At 41.1% G+C, this 26970-nt stretch overlaps 1 protein-coding gene across 4 annotated transcripts in view; it reads left to right on the top strand.

Moving 5' to 3' along the window:
- bbs9 (Bardet-Biedl syndrome 9) overlaps positions 1-25923 on the top strand; it is a 110125-nt gene extending 84202 nt beyond the window's left edge. For 3 of the 4 annotated variants that reach the window (XM_058418108.1, XM_058418106.1, XM_058418107.1), the window contains one exon: positions 23306-25923. In XM_058418108.1, coding sequence (XP_058274091.1) covers positions 23306-23517 — 212 coding nt within the window. In that variant the 3' untranslated portion in view covers positions 23518-25923. Of the gene's footprint in view, positions 1-1921; positions 2186-23305 lie in introns of those variants that run through there. The other variant, XM_058418109.1, reaches the window with a different exon arrangement.
- Positions 25924-26970: the final 1047 nt, after the last annotated feature.

Raw genomic sequence — 26970 nt, 5'->3', positions numbered from 1 at the left:
GGTTAAACAGGCCGTGCGTGTCGGAGCAGACAGGCTCGGATTACTGTTTGTGTAAGCGCCGTAGCGGATAACTCTGAGACGTTGAACTCTCTCTCTCTCTCTCTCTCTCTCTCTCTCTCCCTCTCTTACCCCAGACATTCTTAAAGACGAAGACGAGCTCAAAGACCTACAAATCACGCCATAACCTTAAGCGCCTTCCTTCAGTTACTGCATCTATCTTTCCTCATCTCTCCCTCCAAATAAACAAGGTGTCTATAGCTAAATTTCCTCGTTCATCTCGGAGCAACCTGACACCATGCCGCTTACGTTTCAGGCACTGATGTCACCGACCGGGGAATAGAACCTCATCCCTGTAGTGTTCACTTTTATTCTTTCATTCATGTGGCGAGGTCTTGTGTGTATTCATGTGTGTGTGTGTAAGCAGACCATAACCATACAAGCGGGCTCGTTATAAGAGCTCGACTAGCTTTCCGTCGCCGTGTTGAAGACGCTTTCTGAATGCGAGCATTGTTCTTTGTTACCCATAATGCTCTCCTCTCCTCCCTTCACATTAATCTCATGCGTAAAAGCCCACGCAGCCGTCACTCAGCTTGCGCACACTTTCTGCATCTTTTTTTCCGGCACAATTCCTGTTTCTCAGTCTTTCTGTTTGCATCTCTCTCTCTCCCTCTCTCTCTCTCTCTCTCTCTCTCTCTTTCTTGATTTCGCTTTGATAGATTTTACGTCCTCCTGATCCATGTGGGAATGGAAGCATGGGATTTGATCAGCTTGCCACATCAAGGTTGCAACACACACACTCGCGCACACACACACGCTCTCAGGCTGCGTCGTCCAAATCAGGAGGCCTGACCGCTGAAGCGCTCAAGTGTTCCGTCTCAAACATAGCGCTCCCTTTGTTCTCATTGTTCCAGAATAAATACTCTCTAAATATTTACTTTACGCCTGTGCACAACGTAATCTGATCGAGATTTATGCCCGATCGCTAACCTCGAGCCGCACATGCTCAAATCAGCCACTTTTCATTAATCCCCAAGTTCTTTCTTTCTTAGAAAGAACACATTTAACACTACATTTCTGCCTCTCACCTCGTCATCTGTACACTCCGCTCAAACAGATGCTAATAAACTAGTCAACCCAAGTCTCTGCCCAAGTATCTCTGTCATATAGCAGGATTGCATTGTGGGCCTTTGCAGCAATGTCTATACCTGGATTTCTCATTAATATGATATCCCAAGAAAATGGAGAGTGAAAAAACATGCTCTTGATTTGAGAGGGAAACCCTGGAAAAGATTCCATCAGGTCAGCACCAGAACATGAACATCATCACAATTTAATGTAGCAGCCCAGCCATTATATAAACAAACAAACAAAAGGACCCAAGGCAAAATTGTGGCTTTTTAGTAAATAATAAATCATATCCATGTTAATCATTTAATGAAGATTTACCTTTACATTTCTGGCATTTGGTAGACGACCTTATCCATTTATCTCATTATTTACATCCACATGGACCCTCCAGGGCCCAGCAGTGGCAGTTAGGTAGACCTGGGATTCGAACTCACAACCTTCCGATCAGTAATCTACAATTAATATTTAAAGTATATTTCAAATCAGATTTTTGCGCCTAGATTGAAAGTTAAAAATCAGGGTTTTTTTTAATTTACATTTATTTTTTTATTTAGATGTATATTTTTTATTATTTATTTTATTTACATTTATTTTTTTATTTAGATGTATTTTTTATTATTTATTTTATTTATATTTATTTTATTTATTTAGATGTATTTTTTTATTATTTATTTTATTTATATTTATTTTTTTTATTTAGATTTATTTGCAGTCATGTCACAAGGTTCTGCTTTGTTTCTGATTCGTGTGTGTGTGTGTATGTGTGTGTGTGTGTGTTTGTTTGTTAAAATAGACTTTTCCGGAACTCTAGGAACCCAAGCTTAAGAATCATTTCCATCGGATAAACCAGGGCTGTTTTTAGTTTGTGCCCAAGAGGAAGTACTTTTCAGGATGGAGCTTGCTGATTGGTTTATAGCAACCTTCACAGATTGACCCAAAATAAATAAATAAATAAATAAATAAATAAATAAATTTGTTTGGAATTAGTTCTATTGGAGTGACAACAGCTCTGTGGAGGAAACACACAGTATCTTTATTGAAAATGTCTTTAAAAATGTTGATTGCCGCTTTCATTTCTGAGCACCAAGTAAGATGACGGTATGCAGTTACAGGAAAATAATCAATGGGATGGTGTGATGAAGATGTTATTTTTTTTTAATTCCACTTAATCATTGATAATTTGCTATGACTGCTGTACATAAGTATTCACTCCCATTGAAGGGAGTGAATTAATTACTTAATTGGGATTATCTGTCATGAAAAAAAGAAAATACTCACACACACACATACACACACACACACACACACACGATCTGTGTACCACTGCTACTATTTCTTCCTCTCTACAGACCACACACCTTTCACTTAGGCTGTGACCTTATGAATAGCCACACACACACACACACACACACACACTGTAGCTCTTTACTCTAAATAAAGTCACAGTTCAGTGCCAGCTCAGACAAAGTGCCCCCTTCCCGGTGTTTTAGCAGCATGACAGCAGGAAGTGTGTGTGTGTGGGGTGTGCGTGTGTGTGTGCGCATGTGCGTGTTGTATGCATGTATATGTGTGTGCGAATGTGTACTTGTTTGTGAGTAGGTGTGTGTGTGTGCGCTCATGTCCGTGTTGCATACATGTATATGTGTGTGCAAATGTGTACTTGTTTGTGTGTGTGTGTGTGTCTGGTCAATATAATGTTTTTGTATTAAGCGGTGTGCACAGGACATGGCTATTTCTCTGTCATTAGTGCTGCTTTAAACAGGAAGTCGACTCCGATGATTTTGTTTACAATTTAATTTTCACTTTCTTCCTCTTTATAAAAGACAATTATTCACTCTTTGACCCATTTGACAAAAAGCCTCTGTCCTCCGTGCGTGACTCTGAACACATTTCCGACCCGATCCGCACCCACTAACAGTGTCCTCATCCACTCCGACCCCATGGAGCGATGGGAAGGATGAGTTCCTCTTTACACATAAGCACTGCACCTCTCCCACAACCAGCCAGCATAGCGAGTGTGTGCAAGGCTAAAGCCCAGGGGATCCATCCCTACGTCGACACTGTTGTGGCTGTGGCGCAGAAACCAATTTGGCCCAGATGTGTTCCAGATGAGCCCCCTGTAGCCCTCCTCTACTCTGCTTCTGCTGCTGATCAAAGCGATTGGTGAGTGAAATCGATACGCAGACTAGAGGGCTGCTGAATTCGAACCCTCACTTACATCTGTGATATCACGAAACACGTACCCTTACAAAGCAATGGTAGAGTCGTCATGGAGATAAGGATCTCTCTCTCCCTCTCTCTCTCTCTCTCTCTCTCTCTCTCTCTATCTCCCTCTCTCTCTCTGTCCTCTATACACATATTTATTCCTGTTACACATAATTATAAATATGCTATAACAGTACAGCAGTAGCACTACACTTTACATTCATATCACACATTAATAATATTATAATAATAATTATTATTTTTACTATGTGTTGTGATCATTTGTTATTTTTATTAGATTGTATTTATGTATTTATTTATCCATTCTTTTGTGTTTATTATTTTAAATTTTTTCACTTTATTCATTCACATATACTTTATTCTTTTTTTATTTGTTGTATTAATTTTTTTCTTTATTGTTAAAAGTGCATTTAGCCTACAAATATATATATATATATGTATGTGTGTGTGTGTGTGTATTTATATATAAGATATATATAAGAATTCATTTATATATAAGTTATAAATTAAAAAAATAAAATTTAAATATATCATTCACGAGATGAATATGAATATATTATAATAATCACGATTTAGACATTTTCTAACATCGAGAGTAATTCAGATGAGAATTTCAACAGACTTCATTTGGTGAGTAAAAGTACTACATGGAAGTAATAACATTCCAATGTAAACGTGTCTCCTTTTTGCTTTCACCCTATCTTCTCCTCTTTTTCTTTATGATGGCTCTTTGGTTTACCCCCACTACCACCACACATACACATTGCCCACCCCAGACCTGCACACACACTGACAGATGGACATACACTCCCATGCCAGAGGTTCTGCCTTTGTTTTAAAATGTGTCCGTCACGTTAGCAGTGGAAACGAGACCCTTTGGCAGCTTCCTGTATTGGAAGCAGCGCGTCCAAGGCGACGGGCTCCCGCTTGGCTAACCACAAGCCTGCGTGAGAAAGAGGGAGGGGGATTTGCATCAAAGACACACCAGTGTATATTCTCCTAACCTAAATAAATAGCAGCGTTTCCCCTCCATGAGAGAGAAAGAGAGAGAGAGACACACAAAGAGGAAGAGAGAGTCTATTGATCGGATCACATCTGGTTTTCGCCGTGCGCTTGGGGTCAAACCCCAGCTATTTTACTATCAGAGTTCTCCGAGTGTTTGGTTTGCGTTAGTAGTGCTACTTTAACTCGCCTCAAATTTTCCTTGGCACTTGTGACTAAAGACAGAAGTCGCATGTTAGGTATTATTAGATAAGAACAAGGTTTGCGTTCAAATCCCAGCACGGCCACTAGCTGACCCCTGAGCAAGGACCTTAACAACGTCAGGTTGATTTCTGAGGAAATGTAATTCAGTCCTGATTACAAATTACACGACTAAAGATGTAATCAGTAACATAATCTTTTCGATTATTTAAACTGTAATCTAATCTGATTACCTTTCCACTACATTTGGCATTTGTTCTTACTATTTTTGCTTTACATACCGTATAGAATACTGTGTTTTTATTTTAATACCAATGGCAAGTTTCATGGCTGAAACTTGGTGGTTCTCTATATGGCGTTTAAAAGGTATAAAAGGATTCATCTGACTTAAAAGTCTTTTAAGTCAGATTTAACAACGTGTGAAACTGTTAATATGGTGGTGTTTCCTGTGAAGTCATGTTTGTTTATCATATTTGGAAGGAGTCTCCAGTACCAGTGGTAAAGCTGTAAATTTTCCACCAACGATCCCAAAACAAATGTTTCATAAGCAAATGTTTGCAGCTGTCATAACCTTGTCCTGTACAAAATTCACAAACGTAACAACAAATAGATAAAAACTGTTAGCATGGCAAATCGCTGTGGTACAAGAGGAATAACTCACTTTGGCATGTGCCGTTTCTGGAAAATAATTGACTTAAGTCAGGCCTCATCACTCCACTCAGTTGTTGATTAATTTCCTGTAACAGAATGTCCCATGCTGTTTTATTCCTTCTATCTCTTTGTAGTATACCCTACTAAGACATTTGAAGCCCAGTGATCACTGTGGTGTTGAATAACTTGTTGGACTGGATGCGTGTACCTCTGTTAGGGCTAAGCTTAGCCGTGGGCGGTGAAGTGTTTAAGGGTTTAAGCATTTTGGATTCCAATTCCAGTCACTCCAGCAGCTGTGGTGTTTATGGAGAAGTTGTTTTGAGTAGTGTGGGCACACCATGTGCCGCTCTACCAATCTCGCCTGGACCAGTGGCCAAGCTGGAATTTCTCTTGGCATCTTATCCAGATTGCTTGCTCACTTACCCGTACGATTTTTAAGCAGCTTGTGCTGTGCGAAGAGCACAAGAGGTATGAGGGGACGACAGGGACGAGAGCAGAGCCGAAGAAGGGGATTGATATATGGAGTGAGATCTCTGTGGTTTTTCGGGGTTCCTGCTCCCATTTCCTCCAGCACAATCCTCTCCAGTGTTCCACCAGGCAAACTTGCCGTCAAGAGCAAAATGTCAAAGAAGCCCAATGTCAATTGATGCCACTGTTCTTTGTGAACAGGCTTTTTTACAGGGCGTCAGAGAGGGGGGGCATCACCCACCAGGTGATAAATGCTATGGGGAGAGAAAGGAGGTGGAGGGTTCGATCACTCGCAGACTGAAAAGAGCTTCTTTCATCGTTCCTCTCTCTACGCTCCCTCTCTCAGTGGGCTGGATGAATAGCGGGAGCAGGATGAAAGTTTAAACAGAGGGCTGTTTGCTCTCGGCGGGCGCTGGCGCTGTAATTCTTCAGGCTTCTTCAGAGCACAGGAGGCCGGTGATTAGCTTGCTCTGCGGTGTTTGTTATCCTTCATGTCACCACAGATTTAAACGCCTTTCACCTCCCGCTGGCCGCCTGGCTTGCCAAATTTGCAAACGCCTTTGCTTTGCCTTCGCCGGACCCCTGAAATCTCTGCTGTGAAAACAAAAAGACATCAACCAGACAGTACAACTTGGACACACCTCGGCGCTACACGTCCTCACCCACATTTCCCCCCTGGAAGTGCTGCTCCATTGCCATTGATCACTCACTGTCATCTTTTCTGATAACCACTCTTACAATCCCAGCAGTCTGGTTCCCACAATTCTGCACTTTGGCTACCTGCTTCCTGCTTCCTTCCTAGCATGACTTATTCCTATTGCCCTGTATTGAACATTTTGAACAGAACAGTGGTCTATTCAAGACTCAGCCACAGCAGGACAGATTTCAGATCAGTATAGAAGTGCAGTTTCCTTTAGCACTTTCTCACACCAGATTCATTCTGGAAGAAGAGGATACGGGGGTGTATGTCCGCCACTCCGTCTCTCAGATTAGATTAGAGAACTGCTGGAGGAAATTAAGAACTCACGCACTCATGTAAATGGTCAGCACCAATTAGAGTACTGATTCCAGTCAGTTCATTTTTCACATAGCACCGGGCCATTACTGGGATTCTTATCATTTCAGGGTTAAAGAGAGTAGAAAATGGTGTTCTGATATTATCAGCTGTGTAGTCTGTAGTCAGGAACTGCTTGCTGGCACTGGTGAGAGGGAATATAGAGTGATTATAGCTGCTATAGCTAATCGAAAACAGGAACTAACTTGTTTTGAGGATGTCGAGGAGGGTGTTATAATATTACCAGCTTTGTAGTCAGGAACTGCTTGGTGGCAGTGGCGAGAGGGAATAGAGAGTGATTATAGCTGCTATAGCTGATCAATAACAGGAACTAACTTGTTTTGAGGATGTCGAGGAGGGTGTTATAATAATTGCTTTGTAGTCAGGAACTGCTTGGTGGCCATGGCAATAGGGAATGAGTGTTCATAGCTGCTATTGTGTAATTGATACCATCTTGTTTTGTGGACATTCCACAATAAAAAACTCAATCAATAGGTATGACATGTTCTTTAATAAATAAAGTATTGCTCTGGTATAAGACGTGAAACATGGATTGTTCTTCGCTCATCTTGACTGTTCTTCATTTTGCGTTTTCTGTACCATCTGGTTTTCTACAGTTCTACGCACTGCTCCTTAGCAGACATTTTCTCATTACGTCAAATATGTTGACGGCACCTACGTGAACGCCCGCCACATAGGGGATTCAGTAAAGGGAGGTATGACCTAAATTCCCTCCATTGATTTGTCATTGTTTGACATTGCTTCATCAGGAGTGCTGATGAATAAATGTCCTTCCTATTTTTAATACTGTGATGAAGAAGTGTGGAATAGCGCAAACACAGTTTGGAGCTTATATGGAATACTACACTATTTAGAAGAGGGGAAACGTTTACTTGTATACACTACATGGTTTTATAGTGTTTGTGTGTGTGTGTGTGAGTGAATTTGGACCCAAGCCCGGAAGCGTAGCAGAAATCACAGAACACGGCCCACGGTCCCTGGTGAGGAGAAGAGCCGCAAAAGCCCAGCAAATGCCAAACAAATTACGGCGCAATTAGGGATGAGTGGGACGAGTCGGCTTGCTGCAGATTAGGACGGATTGTTTGGCTACGACTGCGTGTCACCAGACTCCACACGGAATGTAGACTTCCACAAGAAAGGGACTCGGAGATTTACAGCCGGAAACCCAGCGCCGCACAGAGGACTTTTTAATTACGCCTTCACTCGCTCGTGGACTCCTCTATTGGTTAAGGGGTGTGTGTGTGTGTGCGCATGTGGGTGTGTGTGTGTGCATGTGGGTGCGTGTGTGTGTGTGTGTGTTAATGCTGGGACATCCAATGTGACCATATTTCAGCAATAGTCAGAGGCTAGAGACACTATCCGTAGTGTGTGTGTGTGTGTGTGTGTGTGTGAATGTGCCCCATAACACAGTTTTGCTTTCTAAAACCACTAAAATTCCCATGTTTTTCCTATCACTTTTCTCCTTGCATTTCTCTTTATCTCTCAGTAACTGTCTCTCCATCTCTCTGTCTTCTTCCACTCTCTTTCTTTTTGTCTTTTTTCTTTTTTCTTTTTGTCTGTTTGTCTGTCTCTCAATCTCTCTCTCTCTTGCTTGCTCGTGCTCTCGCTCATCCCTTTACTGACTTTCTTGTGGTCTGTGGACACTCACATTTCTCTCCGATTTCTGTTACCATTACAACAGACACACAAACACACATACACGCACAGACACACAGGAGGAGTCTCTCTCTCTCGGCCTCTCTCTCATACACACACACACACACACACACACACGCAGCCAGTAAACATTGCCAGATCTTATCGACCTGTAATGCAGACTACATGTGCTGATGTAATCTGCTAACCCCCCACCCCCAACACACACACACACAAACACACACACAAACACACACACACTCTAAGAACCTGAGACAACAGCCATAGGTGTGGTAGAGACACCAAGGGAGTGCTGGACAATAATCGTCATTTGATTCTGTTGTGATGATGAGACGTGTGTGTGTGTATGTGTATGTGTGTGTGTGTAGTACTTGTAGATGTATGCAGTATTTTCATATTGCAACTGTCTAAAACTATTGACAATTGTCACACTATGAGGCTTGTTAAATAAACAGCTTCCTGCTCACTAGCAACCCAGACAAACAAAATACACACTGGGTGGAATTGTGGTGGGTGTGGCAGGAGTGTGTGTGTGTAGTGGAGTGGAGTGGAGTGATCTGTCATTCATTGCGATGGAATCGAAGACATAGTATAATCCAAACAACTTCTGATGTTTCATTGATTTAACACGTGTGTTATTTCACAGGTGCACTGAATATATAAGGAATTATTAGGGAATTATTAAGGAATATTTCTCTACATAAGGAATAAAGTGCTTACATGAATGCTGTTATAGGAAAATAATCCGAAAGTCGGGGTGGGGTGTTCTCTCCTGACGCAAACTCTTATCGCTTCCAAGCTGATTATTTACCTATAAACAGTACATTCCCGAGTCTTTCATTCCTCTTGTATAACAGAAATTTATTTATTAAAGCACAACATACAGCGCCCTCCACAATTATTGGCACCCCTGGTTAAGATGTGTTCTTAGGCTTCTAATAAATTCATTTTTTTAAAAAACAAAATAGAACCACAATGCAAAATAAAAAAAGAAAAATCCATCCTTTAATTGAAGTACAATTATTCTGATGTTAATAATTCGCACAACCCCCTTTTGCCAACAAGACAGCACTTACTCTCCTCCTATAACATTTCACAAGATTGGAGTATACAGAGAGAGGGATCTTTGTCCATTCTTCTTCCTAGATCATCCAGAGCATTCCTAATCTTCCTAGATCATCCAGAGTCCTGGATCCTCTCTTATGCACTCTCCTCTTCAGCTCACTCCACAGGTTTTCAATTGGGTTGAGGTCTGGGGACTGAGATGGCAATGGGAGGAGCTTGATTTTGTGTCTGCTGAACCATTTTTGTGTAGATTTCGCCACATTTTGGGTCATTATCCTGCTGAAAGACCCAATGACAACCCATCTTAAGTTTTCTGAGGTCAGAGGACAGAGGTCATCAGGTTTTGATTTAAAATGTTCTGGTATTTCAAAGAATTCATGATGCCATGCACTCTAACAAGGTTCCCAGGGCCTTTGGAAGAGGAACAGGCCCACAGCATCACAGATTCTCCACCATACTGCACAGTGGGCATACTCATCTTTTGTTTTAAGCCAGTGTTTGTTGCCAGAAAGCTCTATCTTAGTCTCATCTGACCAAAGCACACGGTCCCGGGTGAAGTCCCAGTACCGTTTAGCAAACTCCAGACGTTTGTGATTGTAGGTGAGAAAAGGCTTTTTCCTTGCATGCCTCCCAAACAGCTTGTTGGCATGTAGATAGCGTCTGATGGTTGTTATGGAGACTTTGTGACCCCAAGATGCCAATCTTTGATGCAGTTCACTGTGTGTGGTGGCAAGATAAACAAGGCTGGTCCTTATCCAGCCTTGTTTGTCACTGTTCCAGTTGTTTTAAACTTCTTAATGATTCCTCTGACTGTAGATAAGGGCAAGTTTAGGCAAGTGGCTATTTTCTTGTAGCCATTGCCTGACTTATGAAGGTCAACACACATCCTTACTTGAATGGGGTGTTCTCTTGTCTTTCCCATGTTGAAGAGTGGATAAGAGAAATAGGCCTCTGTGTCATGTCATATTTATACCCCAGGGAAACAGGAAGTCATGAATCATTAAATAAAAGTTTCTGGATACTCTAATCAACTTTAAAAACTAGAATAAAAATTACAAAAATGCTTCAATTACATTTATTTTATAGTAATTGTTAGGGGTGCCAATAATTGTGGAACAGGTGATTTTATAGAAAAAAAAAATTTTTTAGTCATGGATTTTTTTAAATTCACTTGAGTTAAAGGTTGGATTTTTCTATAATAGTGTATAATAGATTTTTCTATAATAGTGTGAGACTATGCTTCTGCAATAAAAAAAATGAATTTATAAGAAGCCTAAGAACACATCTTAATCAGGGGTGGAGGGTGGTGAATTCACATGATTCCTCCTGATATTTGAGGGTATGTACTCACTCTCTGCATCATTTCTCCCAGAATTTAGACATTAAAATTAGCACTTTTAGCTGTACCTGTGTTATAGACACCAATGCGATAGTATGACTAAAAATCATACAATCACGATTGAAGATGAAGATTTTATTTTATGGCTTATCCTATATTAGTCTTCCTGTCCATTCATTTAAATACTCTGGAGATCGTATATATCCCACCTCTTGCGTCATGCATGTTTAAAGAGGGTGGCGTATGTCATGGCGTATGTCATGTAAAGCATTTACTTCTATTACTTCTATTACTCTATTACTATTTCCAAAGGCAACATGCTAACATACAGAGTCAAATCTCAGCTCCGAAGCCATTTCACAGTGTCTTCTCTGTTATTTACTGTTAAAAGAGTAACATACTGGTCCACTCTGCCCATCTTTGGACTGAGGACAAAAATGACGCCCTTACCACCACTGAGGTTTGATACGCACAGTTGACAAATAACAGATAACAGCAGCGGAGGGCTGTGTGTAACCCTAAAGCTCGGTATCCTCGTCTTCATTTCACGGTATTAGAATAGCACAACGAGAAACAAAGCACTCTCTGTTCTTCTATAATTGTGTAACCACACACACACACACACACACACACGTTTTAACCTTACTGCGTGTTAAACATACAGGGACACTTCTCTTTATTAAAGTTTCACGCGCTGACATTTAGTACGTGTATGCCTCAACTACAGACTACAAGGAACTCTAGACAGGAAGATGAATTCATTTCCAGGAACATGATTAAATTATGTATAAGTAAGGGGGGAAAAAAACACTGTGATGTTAAAGGAAAATAATTATCGACAGCAGCATGTGGATTATTCCTTTTACATCTTCCTCTAAAACTTACAGTTACAGTGGTGCTGACACTGGAGACTCCTTCCAACAAATGAAAAATCCACACATTTAACAAGTCCCTGTTTGAGCTGTCGCTATGGAAACATATCAGAGCGCACTAATATAATGCCATACAGTCAGAGCTGCTGTTCTGTTATACTCTTTTTATGCTTTTATGTAAATTAATCAACAATTTCAGACAAATTCTGACGTAAAATGAACTGGCGATATTTTTCCTCCGAGGGCGTTGTGAGCTGGAGCGCTGTAGGGAAAAGCTCGGCTGTGTGACATTCTATCTGTCCCATTATTCACAGCACCGATCCATCATTACCTAATATTCAGTTTGATGGCAACGCATGAGCTCCAACATGTGCACAAACTGCTCATGTTACCCCAAATTCGATTATAGCAGAGGAAAATTCACTTAAAAAGTATGTGAATCCATGACTAACTGCACCCAAAGGGGGAACGTGTGCGTCTGCATAATTAACCTACACTGATGATAGTATGTATTTCTTTAAAACTGTAATGTATTAGGAATGTATTCCTTATTACAATTCAAACTGACTATTCTCAATACTGACCTTTTTGAATGCGTTGTGAACTGAATAATATGAGTATTTTCTTTTAATATTCAGAATATTTGTTAGGTATATCCTGTTATGGATGTATGTAGGGCGACAGAACAGGATGGTGTACAATTTATGAGACAAATATACCAAAAGAGGAATTTTCTTAAGTATTAAGGTTAGGGTGTAATTTAAGTTGAATCACAGAGTGTGCATTTGATTCGTGGGAAGTTGGCACTCAAAAACCCATAATTTTCAACCTGCACACATTTGTGCTAAAAGCACATGGATGCCTCCATGTTCGTCTTTAGTTAGCAACAAGCAAGCCAGCTAAGTGATGAGAATATGTGTATATTTTCCTTCAAAATAGCAAACTGTATAGTCAGCCTTGTAGATCTAAGAACTGTCTGTATGTTGATTCATCATTTAACGTATTATTTGTTGAACCCCCAACTATGACAAGATTAAAAAACCCAAAAGTAGACCAAAAAAAATAAAAAAAATCAATATAAAAAAGTCAATAATTTTAAGTGACTTGACAGTCTGCAGTATTACTCCATACTGGCTGCAAGCCTACATCTAATCAAATTTAAGCTCAAGTACCGAGGTAAATTACCTCTAATATACGGAGATGCCAAGTGATAATTATGCAAACATGGACGGGTTGTTGGATTGTTGGATAGAAAAAAAAGAACGTTCCAGACATCAAATGTGGATTTACTAGAATAGCAGACAGATGGTATGTTCAAACCACAGTGTATTTTGACCAGAAAATATCCAAGCCTTAAAGCCAAGCCTATTGAATTCTTTATTGAAAAAAAAGAAAGAAAGAAAGAAACGGCTGGATGCAAAAAAAAAAAAAAAATTACAAAACTGTCCAGGCATTTATAGCATCTTCCAAAATTGCTCATTGCATGGCTAAATGCAAAACAAAATACCCACACACACATAGAAAGACAGTGTATCTCGTGCAACGCAGCTGTTGACTTGATGGGTGAAGTCTTCGGAAAACATTCTGCAGAAAATTCTGAAGAATTTCTGATGTTAAGTAGGTAATACAGGATACATCTGAAGAGCCCTCAGACAAAAAACATGCATTTAAGATGTAAAAGGTTCGAGACTATTATGGAATCATTCTATTTTGGAATCATGATTTTTTTTTTCTAATTTACTAGTCACTGTAGACCTTCACCCTCCAGAGCAATTGAGGAAATGTTTAAAACTTCACACAGCCACGACTTTGACACCATTCAGGGAGTTAAAATAACACGAGGACACAGCCAGTCCACACGCTGGCCCATTTGCAAAGCTAATTAACACAGCACAAGATGGATGTCTTCCAATATTTTTATTTTTTTTTTCTTCAATAAAGCTAATGTATCAAGAAGCTCAGAGCCAAAACGCTACCTCTGCCCCAAGGTTTCGGCCATTTGTTAACAATTAGTCACAAATAATTTTGGTCATTCAGAATAAGTGGGATTCCACAGGCATGAAGAAAAGTACTGTTTGAAGGGGGGAAAAAAGGGGGGGAAATGTGTCTGCGGTGGAATTTTTCAAAGATGGTTATGTGTGGTCAGCAATTCCACCTGGGCACACACATATACACAATAATGAATCTGTATTCTTGTGTTTAACGTTAATAGGAAGTGGCATGGAGTTATAAGCTCATTATTGAGCAAACCTGGAAGAATCTGGACGGACGTCTATGGATGTAACTGTATGGGAATACGTTGTTTGGATTAATAATTCGTTTTTATAAACAGACACAAATTCAGATATAAATAGGACATGCCGGATAAAAGACTGGGATCCTGTGGGATGGCACAAAAAGCTCAGCGATCAGACGCAAAGCTCACAGAACAAAGAAAGTCCACGTTCATGGAATGTATTTATAGTATTTATTCATTCATCCTTTAGTAACTGCCTGGTCAATAGTATGTTCATATTTTTGGAAACAGAGTCAATTAAAATGTTTTGAAAATATCAGGTCTGTATAAAAGATAATTACCAACTGTGGATCCCAAAAGAATCCTCTAATTGAGAGCATTAATAACTTGTAGGATATAGGTGAAGGTTCAATTCACACACCATGCTGACAGTTACTTTTAGGCCACACCCATTTTTGGTTTAAATCCAAATGCAGATACGCAAAATAGCCAAACGTGTGTAGACACTTAATGATTACACCCATATGTGCTTCTTCCCTAAGCCATTGCCACAAAGATAGAAGCATGGAATTGTCTGAAATGTCCTTGTATGCTGTGGAATTAAGATTTCCTTTCACTTGAACTACAGGGCCCAAGCATGTTCCGACTTGACAGTGCTTCTGTGCACAAAATATGGTCCACGAAAACATGATTTGGAAGACGAGGTTAGTGAGGACGAACTCGAGTGGCCTGAACAGATTCTTCACCTCAACCCTCACTGAACTCCTTTGGGATGAACTGGAATGCAGACTGCATCCCAGGCCTCCTCGCTAGACATCAGTTCCTGGTTTTACTAATGCTCTTGTGGCTGAATGGCAACAGCCTCACTCCAACATCTAGTGGAAAGAAGAGTGGAGTAGTAAATCTGAAATGAGATGTTTGGTCAGATGTCCACATACCTTTGCCTATACAGTGTATTTGTATTTGATGATATAGATGCTAATATTCACACTCACAGGTCCATCTGAACCTTTATCCTACTCTATCTCTGTCATGACCAGTCAGTAAGATCAGTATTAGGGAGTATTATGGAAATCTTCGGTCTTCAGCTTTGAACCCGACATTCCTGCCTTTTCACAGCTGCATGATCTGCTGCGGAATCTCCAATCTCATCTCCTTAGCCAGCGCCATTACCACTAACCCTCCCACCCACATCAGGAGACACAATGTACCTGTCATGAGGGGCCACATTAGTCCAGTCTATCTGTCTGGCCCAGTGACAGCCTTATTCATGTCTACAAGAGGATTTGATCAAACTGGGATGATGGATGGTATAATAAGTGAGCGCATACATCCAAGGAAGTACCTCAGCTCTATTTTGTCTTATCTAAAATGACTCTGAGCTCCCGCCTGGCTAAACCTTATGTCGACACCACTCCTGTCATCGAGCAGAGACTTTATTCTAATCGCTTTGCTGAGGAACACCATACACGTATACACATTCTGAAGAATGTCCTTTAAGAAGCAGATCTTGCAATTCTTGCCTGGGTGTTTTTTGGTAGGCGGTAGACTTATGAATTATGGCACACTTTAAATCGCAGTTAAACCATCTCAGGTGCCAGAGGTTCATTTCGGTCATAAATCCTGTCCGCTCTGCAAAGGTCTTATGTTAGCATAGAAAATGGACCACTGCATCATAGCCCTTTCAAGGGTTCTAACTTGTGCTGTAATCATACAACGAGAGAAAACATCAAGAAAGAAGTCATATTCGTTCTCAGATTTTCTCCTGACATAATGTCCCTTTTGTTTCTATTCTACATTAAACTATTTCCTGCCCTTTTTTTTCTTCCCTCTCGCTCATTTAAGAAGGCCACATGGTTTATAAAGTGTCTTTGGCAAAGGTTGACCTGCAAGCTGCCGCTACATTCATGACCAAAAACAGAAATCGTCCGTCTGGCCAAGAATAAGACTTTCATTTTTTTTCCTTCCCTATTTAGTCGAGTGATGATATCTGGTGCTTTATGACATGCCTGTCATAGCTACTGAAGTTAACATTAGATTGTAAAGGCCGATCTGACACTGTGGGAAACAGCAGAATCAAAACAGTGCCTTTGAAAACAACCGAAAAATGTTTCCACGCAAGGTGGATTTAACTTGATGGGTCAGATAGATCAAGCTACTTGACTCTCAGGCATCTTAGAGACTGTTGCTTGTCTATTGCTTTATTTGCACAATGATTATAGGGTATTGTATAGTGTAAGACCCAAAGATAAATAGGTCTAGACAACAGAAATTCTTCATGACAGCAGAGGGGACTTTGTGGATTCAAAAGGCTTGTTTTTTTTTCCTTTTTTTAGATTTTCATCAAGCTTCTACTCCCTTAGAAGAAAGAACACGTCATATTTTTCAGTGGAGCAGGTGTTCTTGACAAAACCATCCAACAGCCCAGGGGTAATACAGATAGCACCGGAGAGAGAGAGCGAGAGAGAAAGGGAGAGATGGAGAGAAAGATACAGAGAGAGGGAGGATAGAACCACTAGCAGATTTATGATTCTGTTAGGATACAGTGAGGGAGGAGGCTGCCTCGGGGTCTGAAATAACGCCTGCAGTGATAAAATCCAGCCCGACCCTGTGAGGCAACCATCGCCTACATGTCCAGCCACAAACACACACAAAAAAATGAATGCATGGAGTATTCATTTTAGGACATGATTAAAATAATCGGGACTTTTTGTCACAGCTCACAGCACCTGTTTGAGGTTTTAGCGAAGCTGAAATATGCGAACAAGGGGGCAAAAAATTTCCCATTTTTGTAAACCCAGACATGCATATTTTTGTGTGCCGGTGGTTGGAATTCTGTGAAATTGGTTGCTTGGTGGTTACGAGAAGACGCATTGCCAGTGCGAAGCAGCAAAGTGGTAAAAACCCATTTGGATTCCCTGCAGCGATTTTTCAAACACGCTGCCGCAACAAAGGAAGCCTGTGGCTTTCCAGAGGCAGAACGCTTCGGCTTAGCACCGGAGAAATCGAGCATGTGTGGCTCTTTTGTGCGTTGTGTGTTTTTTTGTGTGGTTTCTTTGTGCACAAATTCAAATGCAAGCCCGACATATTGAGTGTGTGTGTGCTTTCCTGCAAACATTAAAATATAACACTGTTTTTAAGCTTGCCTCGCAAATGTGTGTGTCAGCCTGCGTGATTACACACTTAAGATTTGGTGTGCATGCATGTGTCCACGGGGCCTACCACTTGAATTAACTCGTCTTAGATGTGGTCGAGCTCTATGTGGGTAGAATGCAGACTTTGCAAACCCCGAGACAGTAGACCAGAGTTGCGAGTGTGCAAAGGGGAGACGTTTGCGTACCAGGGCGTTGACAAGAAGAGAGAAAATATCTCCACTGACCACGGGAATGATCACACTCGCACCACACCCTCGAGCACGAGCTGAGAGCGGCCAGAGCAAACACAGATTGCGCAAAGTCCTTCCTCCTGGTGCACCTCGATTGTTTGCATCTTGCAGGTGTGCGTTCCTGCATGCTCAGAGCTTTATTCGAGTTAATTACCCATTGGGAGAAGCTTTCACCAGAATACACAGACGGATCAGCAAGATTGGGTTCCTCAACCCCCACGCCTGCATTCCAGAGGCAGGAATAGTATTAAGAAACCAGATCAGCACAACAAGCTAACCGCTGTAACCATCCTCTCTCTCCCTCTGTCTGTCTCCATCCATACATCCTCTCCTTTCCATCCCAGCCGGCACCCCCACCACCCACCCCAGTCTTGCCTCCCGCCCAAACACACAAACCACAAGTCGTCTGGCTTTGGCACATGCCATTGTGAATTGCTATCCTTCATTTAAAAAAAAAAAATCCCAGTTAGTCGCCGTCAACAAGCTCATCCCTCCCATTTACAGTGAATAAAAATGAAGGGAATTTTTCCCAAGTCCTTCACAATAGTCGATTCACTTCATTATCCCTCGCTTATTCCACACCTGGAGCTTTCCTGTGCTGTTTACCGTCACAGATACTACTTCAGACAGGGATCGTAAGTACGGTGAAAGGTGGGGTATAATCTGCAGTATGTGCTTCCCTGTGTGGGAAAGTTAATTGTGAAAATGTGAAAGATCCTAAACCCTTAAACATAAAGCCACGCTCTGTGATTTTTCCGTTTGCCTCAGTTTGACTGCATGTAAACAATTCCCGTCTGAGACAATTCGCTGCAGATGCCACCAGACCCCGGCGAACGTTTCTTCCCACTCCACCGGCCAACATATGATGATTTATCATTTTGTTGTTTACAAACAGTCATGATGTAAGCAATTAGGACTTCCAAACAGATTTCATCAGGATCTATCAACTGGTGTTGATCTAAAATCACAGAATTGTACTTATAGAAAAGATTACGCTAAGAAAAACACAGGAGATCCGTATATATAAACTCCAGGCGGAATAATAATTATATTCTTTTTATTTACTCTATCTGCTCAATGGTTGACCAAGAACATGTTAATCAGTTGCTGATTGGAACTTTACAGCTGTGGCTTTCTTTCCAGAAAACATATTACGTTTTTCTTTTCTTTCTTTTTTTTTTGACCCAATTTACTTCGCTAATTTATTTATATCCAATTCCCACCCATCCGAGGACTGCCCTATTCTGTATACATGAGCTCACAGATGCACACAGTTGACTAATGTTACATTGCCTGGAGGTGGAAATACAGGAATCCATCTTTCCCACCCAGATAGCAGAGGCATTTTATTATGGGTTTCGAATTTGCCTGATCCCAATCAAAGATTTAACAACAGCAGCCAAGTAAAATGTGTTACTCTGGGTTGAGCAGAGGATCGGGGTTCAAGCCCCAGCACTGGCCTAGCGAGTTGGGCCCCTCAGCAAGGCCCTTAACCCTTACCGCTCCAGAGGCACTGTATCATGGCTGACCCTGTGCTCTAAAGTTGCTACATGCAAAGGAAGAATTTCACTGTGCTGTGACGTATATGTCACAAATAAAGGCTTCTATTCTATCCATAATGAAAAGTCACCTCTTGGGAAAGGTGCATCTGTCTCTGGCAGTCCTGGAATCTAAACACACAATCTTCTGATCACACACTCAGAGTTTTAACCACTGCCCCAAAATCAGATTCAGCAGTCCTGAGCCTGTTTGGAGTTTTTCGTGTTTTACCTTGAAAGAAGATGGATCGGTGATTTCTAAATCACTCCAATCTGTGAATGAGAGTGTATCCATGGGGCCTTGTGATTGACTTGTGACTGCAAACCCATCCATCCAGGGTGTATTCCCATTTCCGAAGATCCACCATGGCCCTGTTCCGAGAGCAGTTTGTGAAAATAAATGTTTTGTGTCTTAAAATTTTGAATGTGTGCTGCAATTTGATCATCTGAACACGAAAAACCCCTGATTCCATCAGCGTCCAGCTTCATCTCCACCTTCCAGTGAAGAATCTTATGCCAAACAATTCACAGCAATGAAATTTACCCACTCTGCACCGTTACCTTGCTTTCAGACATGTTTTATATGCTTGAATCTTTCTGCACATGGGCAGATTTCTTGCTATATTTCTTTAAGAAACAGGGATTCCTAACATTTTCAGTGGAAATTCTGTTACTAATACTGATCTCATAGTGTGAAAAATGATAGCAGTCTGGGAAAACCTGTAAAAAGTCTAGGTTTGCCCCAGATAGTTTTGTCTAAAATTTGATGTTTTTATTTTTATTTGTAAGAATGTTATAGTATTACATTACACTGCAAGGGTATTAAATTAATATAAAATAAATCTACTGATCGAGTCGAATCTCACAGAACACACTCTCACACAGTCACACACTGACCGGCCGATTCCCATGGCTTCCACTTTTAGCTTACAGCCAGTGACAGTGACACACACACACACTCAGTGTTCGAGAGTCGGCCAGCAGAGCCACAGTATTTATAAAAACAGTGGGAAGAAGCGCAGAAGCCTCCCACATCGAACAGTCCAGAGGTCCATGCAGGCTCTCTGTGTGTCCATGTGTGTGTGTTTTGTCTACGCTCGTCAGAGTCTCACACACCCACCTGAGCGGAAAATCGACTCTTTGAAACGCCGATACGCGCTTTGTCCTCGGCCAGCGTTATCAAACTGTTTACCGCTGTCCTTCTTTCTGTGTGTGCTCGAGTGCTGGTGCCTGATGAGATAGCGCTGTGTTGTAGAAGAAACACACAAACACACACACGTTTCTCAGGACAGTCACTTTGAAGCTCATACATGCCCAGAACATGTGAGGTGACACAGAAGATGTTCCACTGGTACTGTAGATACACACTAATCGGAGGTTGTGTTTAGTCTGGGGTGTGTGTGTGTGTGTGTGTGGTGTGTGTGTTTTACATTGTTTGGGGTTGTGTGTTAATTCATCAGATGCCACGTTATTGTTTATGTGAATGTATATGTCAGAATGAGTAACTGTTCAGGATACTACGTCAAATGATTGTAGATTTATATATTCAACGGCAAAAAAATCTGAATTTTTATAAACTCGTCAAGCTTGATGTAGGAAAAAGGGAATGTGGGAAAGGGACAGGAAATGGGGTTCCTGACAAATTTGCACCTATTCCAGACTTTATTTTTTTTACCTTCTGAACTATTTGCAGTTTATTGTAAAGATATTTTGTAATCCTTGCTTAATTGTTGTCAGATTCTTTTTTTCTGTTGTGAACTCACACCTCAGCTTCCTCTTCATGTGCGCTCATACACTCCAACACTAGCTGTGAGGATTAGACCTGCCACTACCTGACAGCATGGGATTAACCTGTGACCTGTGACATACTGCCAACTCTATTTCCATTCACACACACACACACACACACACAGACAAGTGGTAGAAATTAAAGAGAAGTCTTCTTATATAACTGTTGCAAAGTTTGACAAAACGTTCTGTAGAGAATTAGTTGTGATACCCTCTTAGACCGGTGAAACCATGGCAACCAGCAGTATATTATTAAGGTATGAGACATCCAGTGGGACTAACGTAGAGCAATCTGAGTATCACGAGGTGTAAAAGTGGTGGCGGTGTGAACGCAGCATAGGTCTTAAAATCAAGTAACATTACACTATATTGCCAAAAGTTTTGGGACACCTGCCTTTACATGCACGTGAATGTAATATGGAGTTGGCCCGCCCTTTTCAGCTATAACAGCTTCAACTCTTTCCACAAGGTTTTGGAGTGTGTTTATGGGAATTGGCACTGATGTTGAACGAGAAGGCCTGGCTCCCTGTCTCCACTCTAATTCATCCCAAAGGTGATCTGTGGGGTCAGTCAAGTTCCTCCACACCAAACTTGCTCATCCATGTCTTTATGGACCTTGCTTTGGTCACTGGTGTGCAGTCATGTTGGAACAGGAAGGGGTCATCCCCAAACTGTTCCCACAAAGATGTGAGCATGAAATTGTCCAAAATGTCTTGGTATGCTGAGGCATTAAAGAATTCCTTTCACTGCACATACACACACCTCATCTTTAAATTTATGCATTCATGTTTTAGACTTCTCAGAATAACCTGCTACAGTCACCATGTACTCGAGCGTTTTCCTCTACTGCTTCAAAAACTCTTTTGATTCAATATTTCAAATACAGTTATTCTTTCTGCTTAACAAAGTTACATACTGCAGCTTTAATTAGCTATAAAAGATCTAAGGGTCTGGCTGCTTTGTGCCTGGCCTGGCGCTGGCTCTACTGGCTCTTGAAGCCGCCTCTGCTTATATATAGACTCCAACTTTATTAGTGCTTTTCCGCCTCACATCACACGTGCCGCTTTGTTGTGCTGCCCGTGCGGCTTTCTTTTACGAGCCTCTCTATAGTTTTTCATGTATGTATTTCTTCTTATCTCGCCCCCTTGTTTTGGTTTGGCGGCCGCACGGGAGCTTATTTGCATGTTGAGGTTTCCGTCATATGGGAGCACTTAGAAGTTCTCTCGGTCCGAACGTAATCTCGATGTTTACATTACCAGAGGAGATTTCTTTAAAACCGGCCACTCTGGAAAACACACAGGACGCTTTACTAGACATAAATAAGCAAAAGTGATCGCTGGGACTGGACGGTCCTGTTCTTACCTAATCAGTGAGCCAGTCAGCTGCTGAGAGGAACCTGAGCATGTGTGTGTGTGTGTGTTCACGTTTCTTTTGTTATGAGTCAGGTGCTGTTGTCACTCTGTCATTCACAGCAGGCAGGAGAAATGTCTGTCAGAATCAGATGCACACGAAGGGATCATGCCCTTAACCCCGTGATACTGCCCAGCACTTGTACACACACCCCAAAGAGAGAACACTTAACCCCCCGGGACGAATCTCAATCCTCCCACCTGCGCACTTGGCGCCTCCGGGTCCAGAGAGATAGAGATATAGAATGAGAGACTGGCCAAACTCGCAGCTTTTCCCCACGGGAGCTGACAGCAGACCCCGGCTTAATTAGGCCACAGTCACACAACTGCATTCTACAAACTCTGTGTGTGTGTGTGTGTGTGTGTGTTTGTACAACAATAAGCATATGCATAAAAAATTTGATGTTACTGTGTAACTTTATGTTCAGTGTGTGAGCACTGTTGCTTCTGTGCGTGTGTGAGAGTGTGTGTGAGAGTGTGTGTGTTTGTAAATTCATATGCACACTTATCCTTAGAACTTTTTTTGCGTCCGTCTTAATCGGTTAAATTCCTCAATCTCAATGTTATCTCTGACCTCTAAAGGTAGCCGCGGTTCGACACCCGATAACACACAGCAAGTAGAAATAATTCACCTTGCGTTGTCCTTCATACACCTTCATTTTATACAGCAGGTCTGATCAACAAGAGCAAATTGTGAACAGCAAAAAATTTCAGATACTACAGAAAAATTGAATTAAAAACATGTATTATTAATATTAATTCTTACATTAAATGTAAAAAATAAAACTTGTAAAAAATATAATAGTAGTAGTAGTAGTAGTAATAATAATAATAATAATAATAATAATAATAATAATAATATTATTATTATTATTAATAATAATAATAATAATAATATGTAGAAATGTTGCAATAGAAACTGATATAAAATGAAATATTTTTTTTACATTTAAATAGACTAATTTTAGACCTGCTTAATTTAGAATATAAACTGGAAATGTGTTGAATTTGGATAAATGTGGAGGAAAAACTTTTAAGCAAATGAAGCACATTTGATCGTTTGTTGTTCTTTTTCCTAATGCTGTTTTTATTCCGAAATCTTATTCATCATCTATTAAATGTACATCTATTACTCCTTTTGTATTACTGAAAACGTTTTCACATCCAAATTGTGTAAAGAAACTGCTATCTGAATTGTTCAAAAAATAATAATTTGATCTGATTTTCAACGTTCTTTCAAACGTGTTGTTTTTATGTCATACACAGTTTCATCAAAAGAAAAGAAAGAGAAGGATTTAGAGAAGGAGCTCAAAGAAATCAAGAAGGACTCGAAAGAGCCGAACAAGGAGAAGGAGTCGAAGAAAGAATCGAGGAGGGAGAACGACTCAGCACTGGAGCCTGAGAAAGAGAAAGTAAAGGTGTCCAAAAAGCCCTCAGTCAAGGCCAAAGAGAAGAAGAAAGAAGTCGGGGATGGCTGACCAGATGCAACACACACACACACATGCACACACACACACACACACACATTCACCCACATCGCTTTGGGTGGCTTTTCCCATTCCCTGCACTGAAGTAAGTACAGGCTGAGCATCGCTGTCGCTGTTTGTTAGCACTAGTGTTCCAGCAAGACCACAGCATCTGTCGTCTGTGTCATCATCATCACAGTGCCAGAGACGCGAGAGCGTTACACCGTGAAGCTTCCTCTCAGTCAAGGAAACAGCAGCAAGTGGGAACCTTTCTACTTAAACTGGGGTTTATTTTAGAGACAGCGATCAGGGAATGCAGGCTGAAACCCACAGTGCTAACCAAGCCACCCACGCAGGGCCAGCGTGACGTCTAACTCTAACCTCTCTCTCTCTCTTTCTCTCTCTCTCTCTCTCAGCCCCCTCACGGGCAACACGCCCTACCAAGCCACCTCCCCATCTCTAAAAATAACCCGAGTCGAGCCACAGACGGGTCCATTGAGGTCATCTCTCCCTCTCTAATCTCTCTCTCTTTCTTTTTCTTTCTGTCTGTCTGTACCATCTCCCAACATACACATGTATATTGTCTGTCCTGCTTCCCTCTCAGTCTTTGTCTCACTCACACACACACATACACACACACACACACTTGCAGCAGCTGTGTATTGCTCAGTCCAGACTGTAGACATTGTAGTCAGCATATTTGCTGCAGCAAACTAAGCAGTGACAATCCCACGCCAAGGCCCGGCGGGTTTCATGCGTCTGTCTTTTTCATCTGTAATGTGAAGTCGAATGCGATTTAAACTCGAGTGTGTGTCACATTAGGTTCTCTGGATACCTGGGTACGTTCCATTCTGGTGATGTGACACAGTTAAGTCAGGGTTTAGGAAGAGATTAGGGCCTGACTGATACAGAGTTTAAGGAGGTTAAAGTTGATTCATTTTCTGTCAAGGCAGCTCTGCCAGTTATTCATTATGGATTATTTTTCCAAACTTCCAAGTATGCAAATGAAGCAGGCAACAAAAAAACCCCAACAAGTTCTATACATTTATCCTTTAAATTCTTTTGTAGGCGTGGCTAAAGACTATACCAAAATCACAGACTATACCTTTAACATCAGCTCATTTTATTAGATCTTTCAGTCAGGCCCTAATTCCTACCCTTTAACCCTTTTTCTTCAGGCATGTGTTGCTATTGAATATCACTGTGTGTACACTGATCATGCATAACATTATGACCACTGACAGGTGAGGTGAGTACCACTGATTATCTCCTCCTCATGGCACCTGTTAGTGGGTGGGATATATTAGGCAGCAGGTGAACATTTTGTCCTCAAAGTTGATGTGTTAGAAGCAGGAAAAATGGACAAGCATAAGGATTTGAGCGAGTTTGACGAAGGGCCAAATTGTGATGGCTAGACCACTGGATCAGAGCATCTCTAAAACTGCAGCTCTTGTGGGGTGTTCCCGGTCTGCAGTGGTCAGTATCTATCAAAAGTGGTACAAGGAAGGAACAGTGGTGAACCGGCGACAGGGTCATGAACGGCCAAGGCTCACTGATGGACATGGGGATCGAAGGCCGGCCCGTGTGATCCGATCCAACAGATGAGCTACTGTTGCTCAAATTGCTGAAGAAGTTAATGCTGGTTCTGATAGAAAGGTGTCACAGAATACACAGTCCAGGACGGGTCAGGGCTGGTTTGGCAGCAAAAAGGGGACCAACACAATATTAGGCAGGTGGTCATAATGTTATGCCTGATCGGTGTGTGTATATGCATAGCCTCCATATACAGCATCAGGATCTGTACAGGATGTCCAAAAAAGAGGTAGGTCCACTCATTAAATGTTAGTGATACGTTTTCTTTTTAGACATAAGTGCTTACAGCTTGTACACACCATTTTGCAGTATTCTGGAATTATATCTAAATTATTATTCAAGAATACATACACTACCGCATATTACAAGCTAATCTGTTTAAAAAGAAAACACCTTTCCCTTTACTTTGGAGAAGAATTCGGGAACTTAGTAATAGATGTGTAAATTAGTGCCAGAGCCATTTTAGAGCATGGCCAAGTATAAAAGCTTTCGAAATAAAATAAAGGTTTTGTATTATTTTTATAGCAGCGGCCAAACAGAGTAGATCAATGTGTATTATATGGTTCTTATTGCTACATGTTCTGTGCTTGTGAACTAATCATTCATGGTGTGTGAAGGACCGCTGAAATGGGTTGCCATTAGAAACCAAACCAATTTTATAGGCTGTTGTACCACATGGCAAGATTTTATAACAACAGACCCACCTCAGAGAGCCCTTGGGTTTATGTCATACCTCAAGCACATAGTTGTCCTGTTATAATTTACTTACCTATTGTTTTATAAAGCTGACCTTTAGATACATAATAAAGGAATACTATAATGACATCCTGTAGCTATCTGTTTTATTTGTTTATTTTATGAAAGGTAAGATTTTTTTTGTGTTTTGTGGGTGTGAAGCATTTACAACCGTGGTGAGCATTAAAGCAGAATGGAGCACACATCATGTCAAACCTTGAGGCGGATGAGCTACAACAGGGTTTGATTTCCTGTATCTCTTTATAACCACGATTTACCCATCCCTCAACAGCTACTTTCTGCATAATAATGAGACCATGCAGTGGTGGTTCAAGTGGTTAAGGCTCTGGGTTGTTGATCGGGGTTCAAGCCCCAGCACCACCAAACTCCGCTGTTGGGCAATTGTGCAAGGCCCTTAACCCTCTCTGCTCCAGGGGTGCTGTATCATAGCTGCCCCTGTGCCTCAGAACCCAACTTCCTCAGCTAGGATAAACAAAAAAAATGAATTCCACTGTGTGTTGTAGTTTTTGTGTGGTGATAAAGGTTTCTTGCCTTTATTCTCGTCTCACGCTGGTTCAATGTGCAAATGATAAATCTGCAATAGTTTATTTATTTAGGCAGATTTGTCTTTGCTGGAATTCACACTGAATTAACTGAGGAATATCATGGGTTTATGTACATCCATCCATTTTCTCTACCACTTCTCCTACACAGATTGCAGGGAAATATAAATATAAATAAAGACTCCTCAAGCTCTCTTACAAACTGATATTTGACTTTGTAGCTTATGAACGATGTTTTGAACAAATCTATTAGAATTTATTGCTAATTTATTTGTTCCTTCTTTTCCTAATCGCCCCAGTGCCAAGCAAATCTTCTGCTCCAAACATGTCTTGAGTGATCCTGCTGCATTTAGAGTATGGATTTTTTTTAAGCCCCAAAAGTAATCCTTTAAAAAGGGAGCTTGGTCTCTGGGTTATTTAAAATTATATGATGTAGTCTAAGGTCGTGGTCGCAGTGCGCTCTCTCTCTCTCTCTCTCTCTCTCTCTCTAATGCCAGGTATAAGCTATATAATGTCGGGTTGCATTATATATATATGGACAGGAGGAAGCAATTTTAATGCTACGCTTTTTAGT

Source organism: Hemibagrus wyckioides, linkage group LG20, assembly GCF_019097595.1.
Source record: "Hemibagrus wyckioides isolate EC202008001 linkage group LG20, SWU_Hwy_1.0, whole genome shotgun sequence".
NCBI lineage: Eukaryota > Metazoa > Chordata > Actinopteri > Siluriformes > Bagridae > Hemibagrus > Hemibagrus wyckioides.
The sequence above is the reverse complement of the archived record's forward strand: the minus strand, read 5'-3'. Positions and strand labels throughout refer to the sequence as shown.